Here is a 16710-nt window from a genome sequence, read left to right on the forward strand (position 1 = left end):
TTCTAAATATAATTTTAGCTGGCCTTGTAGTCATTCTATTGAATAAGCATATATTATTGAAAACACTTCTGTCACCGAGATTATATAACCCCATGAGTCATGATTCTTACACACATCACTTATGTGCAATGGAAAGAACCTCTCTGTAACCTACTCTCTTTGTTTTTCCACAAACGTAGTAGTATTTCAGTACAGGTCAGAGGAGTGGATTTTCAAGGTTTCACAGAAATTTCTGATAAAAATAACCTACGTGAGGTATTAAGCGTAATGGGGTCCTGCCGCTCTTCCCAGTCCCAGCTCCTTCCTGCACCACCAGAGGTCTCACACGCATATTTACGTGCATTCCGATCTGAACATGCAGTCTGCCCGTGTGTCTGCGAATGTGTGTGGCCCTCAGACTTGGGTGTACAATCTGCCGGCAGGAGGAAGGACCCGAGAAGAGCCCATGCAGTTCCCATTGCGTCAGGGAACTGCAATGCCCTGAGTGCGGCGGGATGAGGGTGCGGGTCTCAGACTCTAGCTGGAGTATCTCCCTGGCACCCTGGATTCCATGCTCCACGAAGGGAGGCCCGGCTGGCGCAGGGCCAGTGCAGCCTCCTCTAACGTATGAGATCCAGGCCAGAGGCCCCTCTTGCCTGAGTCTAAGGCATTCACTCGAGTCATTCACGTCTTCATTCTACAACCTTTAAATAAATAGGTATTTGTTACACACCCTAAGTTACACACCACCCCCAGCTATGACGACAGTCCACTCTTATAATAATTGTCCTAAATTTCTTCCCAAAAGGCCAGTTCCTACAGCCTGATATAGAGGACCCTAAAAATAATTACAAACAAGATAGAAAACAGAATTATGAATAAGATGTCACTGAGGCAGGAAGGTGGGCTTGATTTCTGCAGGGAGTACCAGAAGGGGACACTGGAGTCAGGCTTTGGAAGAGAACTAATATATTAGCATTTCTCATGGCTGTAAGATGCCAGTTTCGAATCAGTTAACTTGTAATTCCTTTAACATGCCACAGATTAAGTTGATTCCCAGGTCCTGTATGACATAACCCACTAAAAAATGTGTATTTCCAGGAAGTGGAGTGCAGTCTTTTTCTCTTCAAGAAACTCTAAAAATAAATACCAGTTCAGTCTGAAAAGCTGATTCTAAGTCTTTATATATCACCACGTATATGTTAACTAATGCGTCACTATACTAAATGGATTTTTCCTTAAATAGAAAAACACAAAACGGGAAAAATTTTAAATGCGGTACCCTTTAGGAATCATAACCTTCATTACTGACATTAAATTCCAGCTATCATTCTTGCAAATAATGTCCAATTTGTTCCAGTGTCTTTTCCAGTTGCTAGTATTTTTTACTTTATGTCACCATAAGAAATAGAGTATGCAGTACCAATTAGACCCTGAAAACTCAGGTATTTATGACTGCCTTTCCCCTTTTCTCTATGAAATAATTTGTCTACATTTTCCTGTCTGAACATATCAACTTTCAGCAAGAATGGAATGTTAATTGATGTTACGCACAAGCTGGGCTATCATTCCACAAATTTAATAAGAAAAAAAAAATCAAAACAAAACCAATTGGGTTTCCTGTTTTTATTATAGTTTTTTATGCCCATTTAGGGGGAATCAAAATAAAGAGTCTGTGTCAGTTATGGCTCATGCTTCCCTCAATTAAAGTACCCAAGGAGATCAGTTCCTTCCATCTGCTCCCCGATGACCACTGGGATCACAAAGCCTATTTAAGCTTTTCCTCGGGAACGCCAAACAACACGCACAACTGTATTCTAGGGAAGCCTGCAGCCTACCTAACCCTTCCCACTGGAGGAAACACACAGACTCAGGAGTTCGGCTGTGATTATATAAGGGTACAAGAGCTCCCTCGACCCAGCCCAAAGCTGAGGCGTATCCTTCAAATACCATCTTGTGCCTTGTCTTCTCAAAAGTATGATTTATCTGTCAACAATGGTGACACACTCCAAGGAAACCTCTGTAAAAATTCTGACGCCCTAGGTAAAGTAGAAAATGTTGGGAAAGTATGTGGTCTTACGTGTCCAGGTTGTAGTATCCATATTTGGGGGGATGGGGAAACGGAACACTTTTGTCAACTGAATGTTTCCTAAGACAAGTTATCTCAGAGAATTTCCAACTCCCCTCTATTTCTCAGCTGGGACATTACTGGAATTTGGGCAAACAATTCTTTGGTGGGCAGAGTATCAGCCTCCTTGTGGTCACTGCCACCCCCAAGTCATTAGGATGACCAAAGATGCTGCTGTAAGTTTCTCAGCAACGCCCTCCACCCAGGGCAGTGCCGCCCCGATTGAGAATCGTTTCAGGCTAGAAATGGACTATGTGAAAAGTGACATATTGATCCAAGAAGAGTCTTTTTAAGGCTTAATCTAATGTTCTGAGGCAATTTTTATAGTTTTCATGGACCCAAGGGGACTCTCAGCATCAACCTCCCACCCCAAGTAAGTAGCAAAGCAAAGGGATATTCCTTGGCTTCTGTATCTCTGCATGAATTCACTGCATATAAAACAGGTCTTTCAAAGATAGAAGTTATCAGTGCCTACCTTCATGGTTTTGTGTCTGAAGGAAACCAAAAAACCAGGATACCATAACTGTCATTCTTTGCCAAAACAGGCCCTTGGGTTTACTCTCTGTATTTTGGCTTGGATGAAGACATCGCCCAGCCGGGTGGGGGGTGGGGGGGTTGGGGGGCTACTGCTTGTTCAGGGGGCAACCTAGTTCACTGTAAATTTAATTTCTTCTTCATAGTCAGCACCAGACCTTCAGAAGAGTGCTTTCACACACCTGTGCAGGCACCCGGCTGTCTCTCAAACCAGGACGCTACAGACAGATCCACGTTCCTGGGGCTCTCCTTCCCCAAACCCTTGAGCTGTGTTTCCCCAGACTTTGTGTCTGTGACAAGCCCGGTCTGGAAGTGTCTGTAGTGGTAAGCAAAACCCTTTCTTTCTAGCCCTGCTTTTTAAAAAGGGCAAAGACATTTTGTTCTCCAATGGACCACAGGCAGTAATAATCTAGGGTCATGGTATGGGGGCAGTTCGTCATTTAAAAGAGGAAACATAAGCTTAGTGAAAGAAAAGCACTTTCTCACTCACCACTGAGGTAAGAGCCATCTGAAAACTGTAGATGCGGGCAAGGCCGAAGTCAGCCAGCTTTATTTGTCCACTGCTGGTCACCAGAATGTTCTGTGGTTTGAGATCACGATGCACCACTCGGTGAGAATGAAGAAAGTCTAGACCTCGGAGAAGCTGAAACATCATATCCTAAATAAAATCAAAAAAGAAAGTCAATAAACTGTCAAAACAGAAATTCAACAAGCTGAATCCTTAGCACTGGAAAGCATTTGACAACTCTTTGCTGAATAAATGAATTCATCTCCCTTCCTACATCTCCGTCTCCCATTCTCAAGGTCACTAACAAAAAATTTCACATTGACCTGTCTTTTATTAATGAAAGGAAATTTTAAAAATAGTTCAGATGGCATCAGAAATATTCTGGAAGATAAATACCAAACTGGTGTCTGTAGTGAACTAGGGAGAGGAAGTTAATGGTAAGAGGGAGAGACTTGTCACTTCACATACTTTTATATGGTTTAGTATGTTATTTCAACAATTAAAATCCAGTAAATGATAATAATATTAATGGTAATTCCTATTACTTTTGTAGTACCTTAATACTAAGCAATCACCACATGTCAAGAACAGTTCTAAACACACTCTCTTTAGTAACTCAATACACACCCCAACACTGAGGTAAATAATAGCACTGCCCCCATTTTATGGGTCAAAGAAACTGATTCACAGGTGTATATAATTAGCCCGAAGTAACACCACTAGCCAAGAAGTAAGTCTTGACTCAAACCATAGTCAAGAAAAAGCGGGTTCAAATCCCCAATGCACTCCTTTATTAGATCAATGATCCAATGAGTATGTAAAGCCAGGTAAGCCATTTAACCTCACCAAACCTCCACTCCCCTGTCTGTAAAATGGGAAAGCAACAAAACCTACTTCCTAGGATCACTGTTTGTAAAGCACTTAGCGTAGTATCAAGCATTCAATAAGCAGCAGCTCTTACTGCTATCATGATCAACGAGCATGGAGCTGGGAGGCATTCAAAAAATAAACCAATGTCACATCTTTTTCTAACTGTGGAACCGGTAAAATCAGAGAGAAGATTTAAACCTCAGAAACAGTGTCTGAAAGTAGGAATTTAAGAAGCTGACCATTCGATCCTTTGAAATCTCGGGTTAACAAGATTGACCTACCCTCCAAAATATTGTGCAAATGGTGTACACAAGGGAGGATGGAATTATTTTGTTCATATAAGGATTAGAAAAATGGGAGGGCAGCATCATGGGCTTCAGAGCTGGCAGAGGCTGTGGGGACACACTTGTTCATCAGCTGGACCATATTTGGTTATTGGTTTACGGTACTGGTTTGTCCTGCGGAGCTGGGAGTTCTGTCTTTACATGCTGGCTTGTTGAAAACCAAAGCCTCAGTGCTCCAGAAAATGAAGGGAAGATAGTGTTTACTTTTGATAATATTATGAGATTACATGACGTAACGTATGCACAGGGGTGGTGCACTTCCGGCACATGGTAAGCATTCCATGAATGACAATCATTCAAGCGTCCTGTTTCCCCAGGGGAGAAAATGTGGCCAGTGCGCCAAGGTCAGCGAACTTGCTGGATCCTTAGCATTGGAAACAAAGCACCAAGCAGTGGTATGCAATGTCACAGGTGTCCTAGAATCCCTCTGAGACGCACCTCAATGGATATTGTGAACTGGGAGGGTTTACCTTCTAGGTTTTCAAAGGCAAAACTCTTGGAGAAATCTGTGCTGTTGAGGGTCAGTCCTTCAAGACCTGAGAACCACTGCACGTCACACACCTCACAAGGCACACACTTCCAGTGTGAAAATGAAGCATGCAATGTTAACAAAAGTAGGGGGCAAGTCTGTCATCACTGGAAGCGTAGGCACGTGACTTGAGCCCTGGATGTTAAACAGCATGATTCACCTAAAGTAATGCCATGCCGGCCTATCATCTTTCCCTTCTTACGTGCTAAACACCAACCCTTTAAAACTACACAAAGAATAAATCTGCTTGGTTCATTTTTCAGTGTTCAGAGAGTTTAAACAGACAACTAGCAGGATAAAAATTTTAAAATTTGAACTAATTAATTAATTAAAATAAAGCCCATCTAAGGTTTATAAAAAGCCTGAATCACAGAGTTAAAAAAAAAGTGTGTATTGCTTTTATTTGTGTATTTATATAGGATGTACATCTTTCTTAATTATTAAATTGATACATGCTTAATGCAGAAACTTATAAAATTTTTAAAAAATCCAGAGGAAGGAGGTGGCTCAGTTGGTTAAGCGTCTAACTCCTGATTTCGGCTCAGGTCGTGATCTCAGGGTCACGAGATGGGAGCCCCACCCATGCGGGGCTCTGGGCTCAGCCTGCAGTCTGCTTGTCCCTCTCCCTCTGCTCCTCCCCCTGCTCACACGCGCGCTCTCCCTTGAAAACAAACAAATAAATAAATAAAACCTTTAAAAAAAAAAAAATCCAGAGGAAGAACAGCAATCACTCAAAATCCTACCACTCAGAGAACAGAGAAAACTTCACTGTTAAGTAATTTTTGTCTTTCTGATCTTTCAAAAATTACAGACATTGCTATATTTGTAGGTGTAAATTTATCATATTTACATATATGAATATTATATATAATGTATAGCACATATAAAGAATATTAATACATGTATTTATAAATAAAAATGATTATTATTCTGTACACATTATTTTGTGGTTGTTTTAAAAATATTTAACAATTCATTATGAATATTTTTGCCACATCAACAAAATTCTTCTACCATATATCTTTTTTATTTTTTAATACAACAGAATTTTTAATGGCTGCACAGTTTTCCTCCCTGGGACATGCCATAATCATTTTCATTTGGTTCTAGTTGCATTATTTTGGAACTTATACTGAGAGTCTAGTTTCCCTTCATCTAAAAGCTAGGGTACACGAAAAGGACTTCTTACCATTATAACTATTACGACCAGCACAGTTTAAGTAGTGCCAACCCATATAAGTGCACTAACGCTGATGCCATGTGAATGATGCTTACAGATGTATGGGAAGTTGATTTTATATAAGGATTACTATTTTTAAAATTTTATTAGGCTATTTAAAAATTTTGTTAGTGAGCAAACAGGGTTTTCTTGCAAACCTACAATATCCAGCTACAAAAAAGTTTTGAACTATGTGAGCTTTGAATTAAATGATCTAAAAATTTTTTATCTAAGTTTCATTATCTTCAGTAATTCAAAATGCGAGGTAGGTCGATGCGTGTTATAGACTTAAAATATAAGTGTGATGTGGGAACCCTCCTCAATCTTTAACCGTCGTTCACTGGAACACTGAATCTCAAAGGGAAAATATACTCAGCTATGTCAGGGACTCCAGTCACAAAGGAGAATAAGACATGGTCCCAATTCCTGAGAATGATATGAATGAATAAAACTGTAACAGAAAACAAGGCAGGAATCACAAGTACGTGGATCAGAGACATTTCAAAGGATGCTTTACTTAAGCTTATTATCTGTTCGATTTCAGTTTATAGTACTGTGACACATACTTTTAAATTAGCTCCTCAAGATTTTAATCTAAATTAATCTGTCTTATTCAAGACACAAATATTTCACAGTAATCCTGGTGATACAGGCAATGAAACTAGGATACTGCCAATTAAGGCTCCTTAAGTTAAACACAGATTTAAACCTTTTTACATTACAGTGCACGATTCTGGTAGCAAAGGTTTAAACATCTAGTCATACTTAGGATAAGCAGTCCCCTGGGGCCCTCGCTCTATCTTTTTGAAGCATGTGCCATGGAAGTATGTTTCAACAGGACACCATCATGGCATGCAGTCTGGCTCCCAATGACTTTGGCTGAGGTTTTGTTCTTGGAGACTCCCCTTAGAAGATTCTGGACTTTAGCCTGCATACGAGAAATCTGTAAGGCTGTGTAATTATTTCTTATGGGTGTTCTAGAGGTTCAATCCTGTTATTTCTTCAAAAACAAAACAAGCAAACTGAAAACCTACCTCAAGCTTTTCTAATGGGAAAAACTTTTATCATTGGGTCTTTTTTTCCAACCAGAAAGTGTAATTAGTTCCAAAAGATACTAAAACACCCAATTTATACCATACAGTAAATCACAGAAATGACGGTTTTCAATGGACAATTCTGGACTTTTGGCTTTATCTACATTGACATAGTCACGTCCTCAAGGTTTTAGTGACAAAAATATATATCGACAGTCTAACTATTCAAAAACGAAAAATGATAATCATTTTTATCCTCCTTATAATGTGTAAATTGCAGTGTTTTCAAATTTGTTATTCAAGTTTCAAGTATCTTCATAACGATTTGTTGTTTCCTACAAAGGCCTCCTATCTAGTTTGTTTCCTATGAAGGGCAGTGCGGGAGTCTATAGTCTAAAATGGATCACATACAACAAGGTATTTTACATTAAACTGATAACATGCTGGTTTAAGATAGAGGTTATGATTAGGAATAGAAATAAAAGATCATGATCGCCTACACATAAAGAGTAATGCTAAAAGCCGTAAAGAAAGAAGAGCACTTTAATAATAATGACAATAATGAGGGCTAGTCCCAGAATCTTTTTTTGTTTTTGTGGATCATGACTATATATTTTAAAATTCTTAATCTTGGTAAAATGCACATAATATAAAATTGACCATCTTAACCATTCTTGAGTGTAGAAATCAGTACTAAGTATATTCACACCGTGGTGTAACCAAGCTCCAGAACTTTTCCATCTTGCAAAACTTAAACTATACCCATTGAACAAATCCCCATTTCTCCCTCCTCTCCAGACCCTGGCAACCACTCTTCTACTCTCTGTTTCTATGAATTTGACTACTCCAGGTACCTCAATGTAACTGGAATAATACTGTATTTGTCTTTTTTGTGACTTGCTTACTTCACTTAGCATAACGTCCTCAAGATTCAACCACGGGGTCGCATATGTTAGAATGTCCTTCCTTTTTAAGGCTGAATGATATTCCATTGTATGTATATTCCACATTTTGCTTATCCATTCATCTGTTGATGGACACATGGGTTGTTTCCACCTTTTGGCTGCTGTGAAAAATGCTGCCATGAACATGAGCGTACAAATATCTCTTTGCAACCCTGCTTTCAATATCTGGGATATATATACCCAGAAGTGGAATGGCTAGATCTAGTCTCAGGGTCTTTTAAAATCACAGTTCTCCCATGAAGTATGGTACAATATTACTACACAGAGAAATGGAGTAGTGAATAACGAAGCCATGTCTGGGTCAGATGGCAGCTCATTCAATCACTGGCGATTTCACTCACTCCTATTTCTGTGCTCAGGGAGAATCTGCTCTATGTCTCCATGTCAAGCTTACTGTATGGTACACACCTTTATTCTACTTCAAAACTTGACAAAGCCTCCTTCATGCTTCCACGGATCAATTCCCAACAATAACAGTATGGTGCAAAGATTGCTTTATAAACAGGTTCCCCCTACTTCTCATTTTGGGCCTCAGGAGTACCCAAAGAATGCCCATCCAAAATCACAAAGGGCAAAATAAATTCTGACAAAGCAAGGGCGTGGGGGGTTCAAGCAGGTTCCTTAAAACTTCAGATCACGTGGAAAGTTGTAATTCATGAATTCAAAGCAAGCAATAAATGAGAGGAATGGAGATGAGCTCTAAGAGTCACATGTGAGCTTTGTTCCAGTCAAGCTGTCTCGTATTCCCTGTCACTTCATCACACTGTGCACCGGCCGGGGTGGGGGCGGGTGGCAATGGGGTAACTGAGTAAGGGCGACACATCGCCTAGGGACTCTTCAGCAGAAACAAAGGCACGGCCCCTAATTGCAAGTGCTGGCTTTCTATTTTTACTGCTTCTAGGCAACTGGATAAAAGCATAATAAAAGTGGCTTTGTATGCCAATTTTATTAATAAAATATGTATTCTAAAGAGAGAATGAAAAGAATCCATATATTATTCATTCCTGAAAGTGATGATAATGCTGAAGTAAGGAAAGAATCAGTCTCAACTAACTAGAAAATAAGAACAACTAATTTTCACCGAGCCTGGAAATGTTGGTACTTGAAGGACAATGTAATGACTAAATGGACAGTCTGAAAGAAGGAATCATTACGTCACCATGATGGCTATTATTAACCGACAGTGGAAAGTCATCGGGAATTGAAACTACAAATAGCAATGTTAATTATAACTTTTTCAGAGCAGGATATAAAAATCAGCATTGCATAAATAAGAAAATACAAAGCACAAGTGCCCAGAGGTTACTGACTAATGATCCAAATGGTTTTTGTCCTATGCACATTGTTTCGTGATCTTTTAAAAAACATTTAACGACACACTGTGGACATTTCCCCACTTCAACACATATTCTTCATAATACTTTTTCTAACGATATGCTTTTTAATGGCTGCATTTGGAAAAATACCTTCTTATCTTTCCCCATTCTCCTTCTCATTTCCCTCTTTTGAGAATTTTCCCCTCACTTACTACTTCCCTCCTCTCCAAATGAGGTAATGTATTAAAAAGTTGGTTTTCTGCTCCAGAGTGAAGCATATTATTATTTGCCTACTGTAGTGGACATTGTTGGTTGCCAGCCATGAAGGATTGGTCCAAGGTAATCACATCCCCATTTGTTAGGAACTGATCCAGGGATGGACATGAGACCTAGTGCTAGAGATGCATGGGCAAATCTGCTCTAGAGTTTCGGGAAGTATTTTCCCCTTTATAAGAGGACCACAGTAGAAAATTCTTGCTGTACTTCCCCCTCACCTCTCAGTCCCCACCCCCCATCCATGCATCTTACACCAAGTGCTACTGCTTGAGGATACGAACTTGCAGTTGTAGTAACCATCTTGAAACACAAAGGGAGACATCGTCTGCACTCATAAAAGGCCAGAGTGTAATGAGAGAACGACTCCGGGTTTTCGATGCTATTGCTGAATAGCTGAATCAACTGTGGGCCTGCCCACCTCTGGCCCTGTAGTTACAGGAATAAAGCCCTAATTTAAAGCTATTTTTTCATTGAGTGTTCTATAATTTGCAGGTGAAAATTATCCTAACAAATCAAACTAAAATTATATTAACTAAAACCTGTTAAGGTCACTATCTTTCATTTACACCCCTCTTTGCCTAACACCCCACCCCCCCCCCCCCCCCCGCCTTCCCTGGCCATTGGGCCGGTACCAACATTCTTTTCTTGTTGCCAATTATCACTTCCAGGTGGTTATCTTTCTCTCTTTGAGACTTTACCTCCTTCCATTTATTGTCACAACACCCTCTTCTTCATCACTATCATTTGCTATCAATCCTCCACATTCCTTAGGGTCTATGGCTCATCCTCTCTACCTTATACTCACCATTTTCCGGCACGACTGCAACATTATGCAGCTAGGATGTCCTAGCTAGCACCTTAACTTTGACTTCTTTAAACCCACTCCATTATTTGCCATTTATTTCTATGGCTAAAAACCAGGAATGTGTGATTACTCAACTTTGATAAAAGATATTTTTAATTAAAAAATGTTTAAATTACTTTAATTACATTTATTTGGATATCAACATATCAATTAAATTTACATAAGCTTATTAGACAGCATAACTAATTAAATTTAGAGAGCAACTTCTTCACACACCATTTACTAGATCGGCCAATTCCCTCCTCTCTCTTGTTAGTCATTTTATCTTATCTTCCATACAAAGCTTAATCCTCAATTAGCGCAACCGCTCTTTCTTTCTTGGCTCTTATACCTATGTTGCAGAGCGCTGTTTGGGGTGAGGGGGTAAAGATCATGTATGTGTCCATTATCAATATGAAGTCAGCCTTCAATCCTGATTATCATAGTGCCACCAGGTCCCTAATAAGGCCTCTTGCTGTCCTTATAGGCTAGTCTGAATTTTTACCGTTGTCTCCCTACCTTACCTTCCTTTCTTCTCTTAGCACTCTAGCCTACACTCCACTACAGGGGGAAACGCAGACCATCAATGCTATTACCTCCCTTGTGTCCACCTATAAATTTCGTAAGCACTGGCATCTAGCTCTCTCCTTTATCTTCTGGTAGGAAAGATTTCCTTCCTTCTACACGGTATTCACCTTCCTCCTATGCTCTAGGTCTTACTCAATTCAGCTTATTCAAGTCGCCATTGCTCTAACTAGCCATCCCCCTACCATACCTTCTTCCCTCTCTATCGTCCCTTGAGCAATAAACGACCCAAGTGACCCCCTTCCTTTTTTTAAAGATTTTATTTTTAAGTAATCTCTACACCCAACATGGGGCTCGAACTCACCACCTCAAGATCAAGAGTCACATGCTCCACCAACTGAGGCAGCCAGGCGTCCCTCCCCTTCTTTTCTCAGACAATGATCCTTACCCAGTAATGCGCATTTTCCTATTTCTCATCCACATCACGTCACTACAGTGAATGGAGATTCAGGAGCGTGTGCAAGATCACCAATAATCACTCGTTTGCCACAACCAATGGGACATGCTACTCCTAACTTAACGTTGCCATGACATTTCACACTGGATCCCTCCCTCCCTCCCTCCCCTTCACTGTTCTCCAAAAGAAAAAGATCTATGTTTCTGATTAGAAATGTAACACATATTCCCTGTTAATCCAAAAAGAAATCAAAACACAGGGAAAAACATAAATACCACCCACAATTCTCCCATCCAAAGATAACCACAATTAACATATTGGTGTATCCTTCTCTAATTTTTCTATACGTATATTGTCATATAGAAAGTTATCTTCTGTTTTACAAATGGAATACTAGTGTATGATTTTGTAACTGCCTTTTTCACATCATAATGTATACTGAACTCATTTGCACGTCAAGGAATACAGATCTACTGCTCAATTTTTAATGGTCATGTGCTATTCTATTTTTATTTGTATACTATCTTTAGCCGAAAGGTTTTTTTAAAGATGTATTTATTTATTTTAGAGAGAGGGAGACAGTGAGTGGGAGTTGGCAGGGATGGACAGGGGGAGAGGGAGAGAGAAAATCTGGAGCAGACTCCCTGCTGAGTGTGGAGCCCAACGCCAGGCTCCATCTCACGACCCTGAGGTCACGATCTGAGCCAAAATCAAGAGTTGGATTTTTAACAGACTGAGCCACCCTGGTGCCCTTAGCCTGATCTTTTTAACGTGCAGACCTGATCCCATCAGATCATTCTTGTGCTTGAATGCCCTCAGACCAAGCCCACCTGGCTCTCCGGTCTTGGGTCTTGGACTCCTGAGGACTTCCTCTATCTTTACTCACTCATTGCTCTATGGCTCCATCTTCTGAAAGAGGGCTGGTGCTTTAATCACTCTGCCTTCAGATATATTAGACTTCTAGGACACTGTATTAACAGATGTCCGTAAATGTTCAATGACTTTTCACAGAGGAGTGAGACGCAAACTAAATTGGAAATGACTATGGAATCTATAAAAACCATGAGCTTAAAAAGAACTCACTGACTCCTCCCATGGAGGAATGCTGTGGCCCGTGATAAAACTCTGGGGAAATCAGAAAAAGTAGGTTTGGATTAGGGGATAGGGACCAGAGAGGCAAAGCACAGAAATGAGTATTCTTACCTGTTAGCCATTAGAGCATCTTCATATGTGCGTTAAGACTTTTGGTTCGTTATTTCGGAAACATAATGCTCCTAGGTCTATAATGAACACTGAAGCATGGACTAAAAACAGTGAAAGATGTTTTCTTTCTGTCTTACCACCTCTATCCAAAATTTTTGCAACCTGATCATCAAGAGACATGGATTTTAGCACACTGTTCCACAGTTAGAGGTATGACTCTAAGTAATGTCCCTTACCTTCTCCCATCCCTAAGAGAAACATTCTATAGATCAAATTGCTTTGCTTGAGACATCACTTAGGTGCAGAATCACACCACCAGCTAAATCTCCTAATATTTTAATTTCGTATCACCACATCAGTGTTTCTCAAAGTGTGGTCTCCTAATCCAATGCTACTAAGTTCCATTTCATCTTGGCCGCTAGCCAATTGACTAATCAAGGCCCAACTATTCTGAACCTCAGTTTTTTATTCATAAAAATCAGGATGGGGCACCTGAGTGACTCAGTCGGGTAAGCGTCTGACTTTGGCTCAGGTCATGATCTCAGGGTCCTGGGATCAAGCCCCGCATTGGGCTCCATGCTCAGCAGAAGTCTGCTTCTCCTTCTTCTTCTCCCTCTGCCTCTCCCCCCTGCTTGTGCTCCCATCCTCTCTCTCTCTCAAATAAATGAATAAAATCTTTAAAAATAACAGGATAAATTCTGTTCTGCCTCCATCACAGAACTGCTGAGATATTATTATTATTATTATATTAGATACTTGATTTGTTTTTTAAATTGTCAAATGCTATTGAGCTAGACTATAAATTTCTTGAGAAATAGGAATGTGGGTCTTGTTTATACTCTCCATGGAATCCAACAAGACACCTTACACAGAGAAATTTGTTGATTTTACCGGATTTGATGAATTACTTAACAGTGCATAGACAGGCATGAAGATGAAGTATAATGACTTTTGCTCTTGGCTCTGTGCACAGGAGTTATAGAAAACATCCTCACTAATTAAGCTGATTCCTGAGTCGTTAGTGAAAAGGCTACAATCCTCCATTGTGGTTTATCAGTTATTCACTAAGAATTCACTGAGTGTTTGCCAAGTGGAAACACAAAAGAAATTTCTCTTGGAAACATATATAACCTAAGCAAACCACCTGTATGTGGGACGCAAATTTCCATTTTTGAGGGCAGTATGATTTAAAAGAAAGGCCACTGAATTCAGAGCTAAAAGCACTGCATCTGAATTTCTGCTTACTAGTTATATAATTTAAGGCAAGTCATTTGCAACAGTTGTGGGCCTTGGTTTTCACATCTATAAAAATGGAAATAACCTTGAAGAGACTTAATAAGATATTATACATTTATATATAATTACATACATTGTAATAATACATAATTACGTATAATAAGTAGGACATGAAATATTGAAGTAGTTTATATGGTGTAAAGTGCACACAACGCATTGCTATCATTTATTCAGAAGAAACATGAAGTCCCTACAATGTGTCAGGCACTGTGTAGGTGATGTTACACACACACACCTAAGACAGAGACTCAGGGCACTCTTGTTTGAATGGGCAGAGGAGATAGGAATCTACACAGACACGCTTCAAGTCAGTATACGGCAAAAGGACTCCAAATGGCATAGGTGCTACAGGCACTGAGCTGAGCACTGAGGAAGAAGCAGCGTCCACGCTGACCTTGGAGTACTATTAGGTTTGGTGTTGGGGAAGCATATGCCTGGAAGACCTCACTAGCAGAGGCTTTAGAGAACAAGTGCCTAGGTATCTGAGGACCAGCAAGAGCCCCTGGAGAGGGCTCACTGCTAAATGAGGCCACCCTGCGGAGGGTTTTACTACTGGGCCTGCGTAGGGAGTTCATAGAGTCTTATCTCGTAGTCAGTAGAAAACCAGTGAAACAGTGTAAAAGAATGGTGTGTTATTATTGATGATTTGGCGTACAGAATAGATGGGAGGCGCTGTAAGGAGGCTATTATTCTACTCTAGACATAAGACAGTAGGGTCTGCACTAGAACATCAGAAAGGGAAAACAAGAGGAAAGTCAATTCAAGAGACAAATGCAACACGCGAACGTTTTCACGGGTCAACTTTAACAGGCCATCTTTTGAGGGCTCCGCTATACCTCCAGGTTACACGCTGGGTAGCCTTGGGCCTGGTATTTAAGCTCCCTTCCCTTAGCGTCAAACCTTAGTCTCCTCATCTATAAAATGGGGATAACACTTTCTTGTAGGGTGGTTGTGAAGACTAAAACTAGTGTGAACCTCCCAGCTTGGTTAACAGATTTGGGACTGGTGCCACTAAGTCAAAAAGAGGACCCATCATCAGCAATGGCATCTGGCTAAGTTCAGATCCATCTAGTTTTCTCCTGTTAGTACATGGACAGCCTCCCATCTTCCCAGTCATTATTAGTATCAACAAACACTACTGTGTGCATATTAGATGGTACAAACTTTAAAATATTTAAATTAAATCAAGTGTTACGTTGCCTGTTCTTTATTTTGAAAGTCTGAAGATGGCTAGCATTTCAGATCTAGAAGCATCTTTAGAAATTAACTGTTATTATTCACTGAATGCATTATAGGCCTCTTTTTGTAAATAACCCAACTTTCTAAGGTGGTTTTAAGTTGCCTTTGACCTTGTACCTGAACTGATTTTTCTATGAGGGCTCCGACTGGGGAGGCTCCTTCAAACTATCTGATGGGTGTTTTCATGTGATCATAATCATTTACTCTAAGAATGCAATATAATTTTTTATTTAATCAACATATATATTCAGAAGCTACTACTGAGTAGGGAAAAACATTACTAATGAACTTTATTACATAATTACCTTTGGTTGCTTTCCCAGCTTAACAAATAAGAACTAGAATTTGTGATATTATTTCCTTATGCTCTCCATTAATGCTGAACTATGTGCATTCCAATACAGAGAGGGGGAGAGGAGCAAACGAGGACTCTGAAAAGAACACTTAGCTTCATTTGGTCAAAAACTGGTCTTTACAAGGGTTTTTATTACAGGTCATAAAACACTGCTTACCACAATGTACCTCTTTCCTTGAAAAAGAAAAGAAATCCTTGCCGTGGTGAGAAGCTGAAAACACCACACTGTGTATTCATGCTTCCTTCCCATGAACACATCTGGGCATATTATCTGTTTTGGGTAAAGCTGCATGCACAGCTGTTTATGGGGGCTCAACATTTTTTACTCTGTGTTGTTGCAAGGACTGAATTTTTAAGCTGAGCCTCTCAGGAGAAAGCAAATGCATCTCCAGGGGGAGGAGAACCATATGCTTCTCACGAATAACTCCTTCAATCTACAGGAAGAAGAGGTTCTGGGTGGTCATATCTTATCAGGAAAAGCATGGAGGTCAAGAGAAAAGGGGATCTTTAAGCCAAATGGAATCGAAGAGCTATGCAACAAGGCAAAAATGAAAATGAGGTGAAGAATCTAATGACTGTCTTAGAAAGAATTCAGCAAGTTAACATTAAAATAGGCAGTGCAATAGGAATTGTCCAGGGAAAGATGGGCAGCACTAGGGCTAGAAAACTTAAGATTAAGAGTACCCAGGTATAGGTACATATATACACTGAGTGCTGCTCTGGTTTAACAATGTCCCTCCCCAAAACTTCCTGGACTGATCATTGCCTCAAACCTGCCCCTCTTGCCTTGCAATCTTTTCCTGGCCCACCTGAAACTCCCAGTCAGTATTTCTGATCATTCTCTTTCCAGGCACTGCAAAATCACCTGGCACTTCTCCTCACACCGATCCTCCGAGGCCTCACTCTAGTGAGGCCTGTCTATCTCTACTCCTACAATTAAAGCTGATGAGAAAAAAAATCAATCACCACATCATGGCTCCACTTATATCTGGGCTTTCAGTATTACCTACTCTGAGTCTCTGGTAAGCTCCCTGTCCTGTTGCTCACAGTGGTTACATTCACCATTTGTTCGTGTTCTCAATTATGTGT

The 16710-nt window shown here is 40.1% G+C and overlaps 1 protein-coding gene across 4 annotated transcripts in view; it reads right to left on the bottom strand.

Moving 5' to 3' along the window:
• CDK6 (cyclin dependent kinase 6) overlaps positions 1-16710 on the bottom strand; it is a 240845-nt gene that overhangs the window by 125214 nt on the left and 98921 nt on the right. For all 4 annotated transcript variants that reach the window (XM_026505623.4, XM_048212848.2, XM_026505613.4 and 1 more), the window contains exon 4: positions 3132-3299. In XM_026505623.4, coding sequence (XP_026361408.1) covers positions 3132-3299 — 168 coding nt within the window. The remainder of the gene's footprint in view (positions 1-3131; positions 3300-16710) is intronic.

The sequence above is a fragment of the Ursus arctos genome, unplaced genomic scaffold (genome assembly GCF_023065955.2).
Source record: "Ursus arctos isolate Adak ecotype North America unplaced genomic scaffold, UrsArc2.0 scaffold_3, whole genome shotgun sequence".
Taxonomy (NCBI): Eukaryota; Metazoa; Chordata; class Mammalia; order Carnivora; family Ursidae; genus Ursus; species Ursus arctos.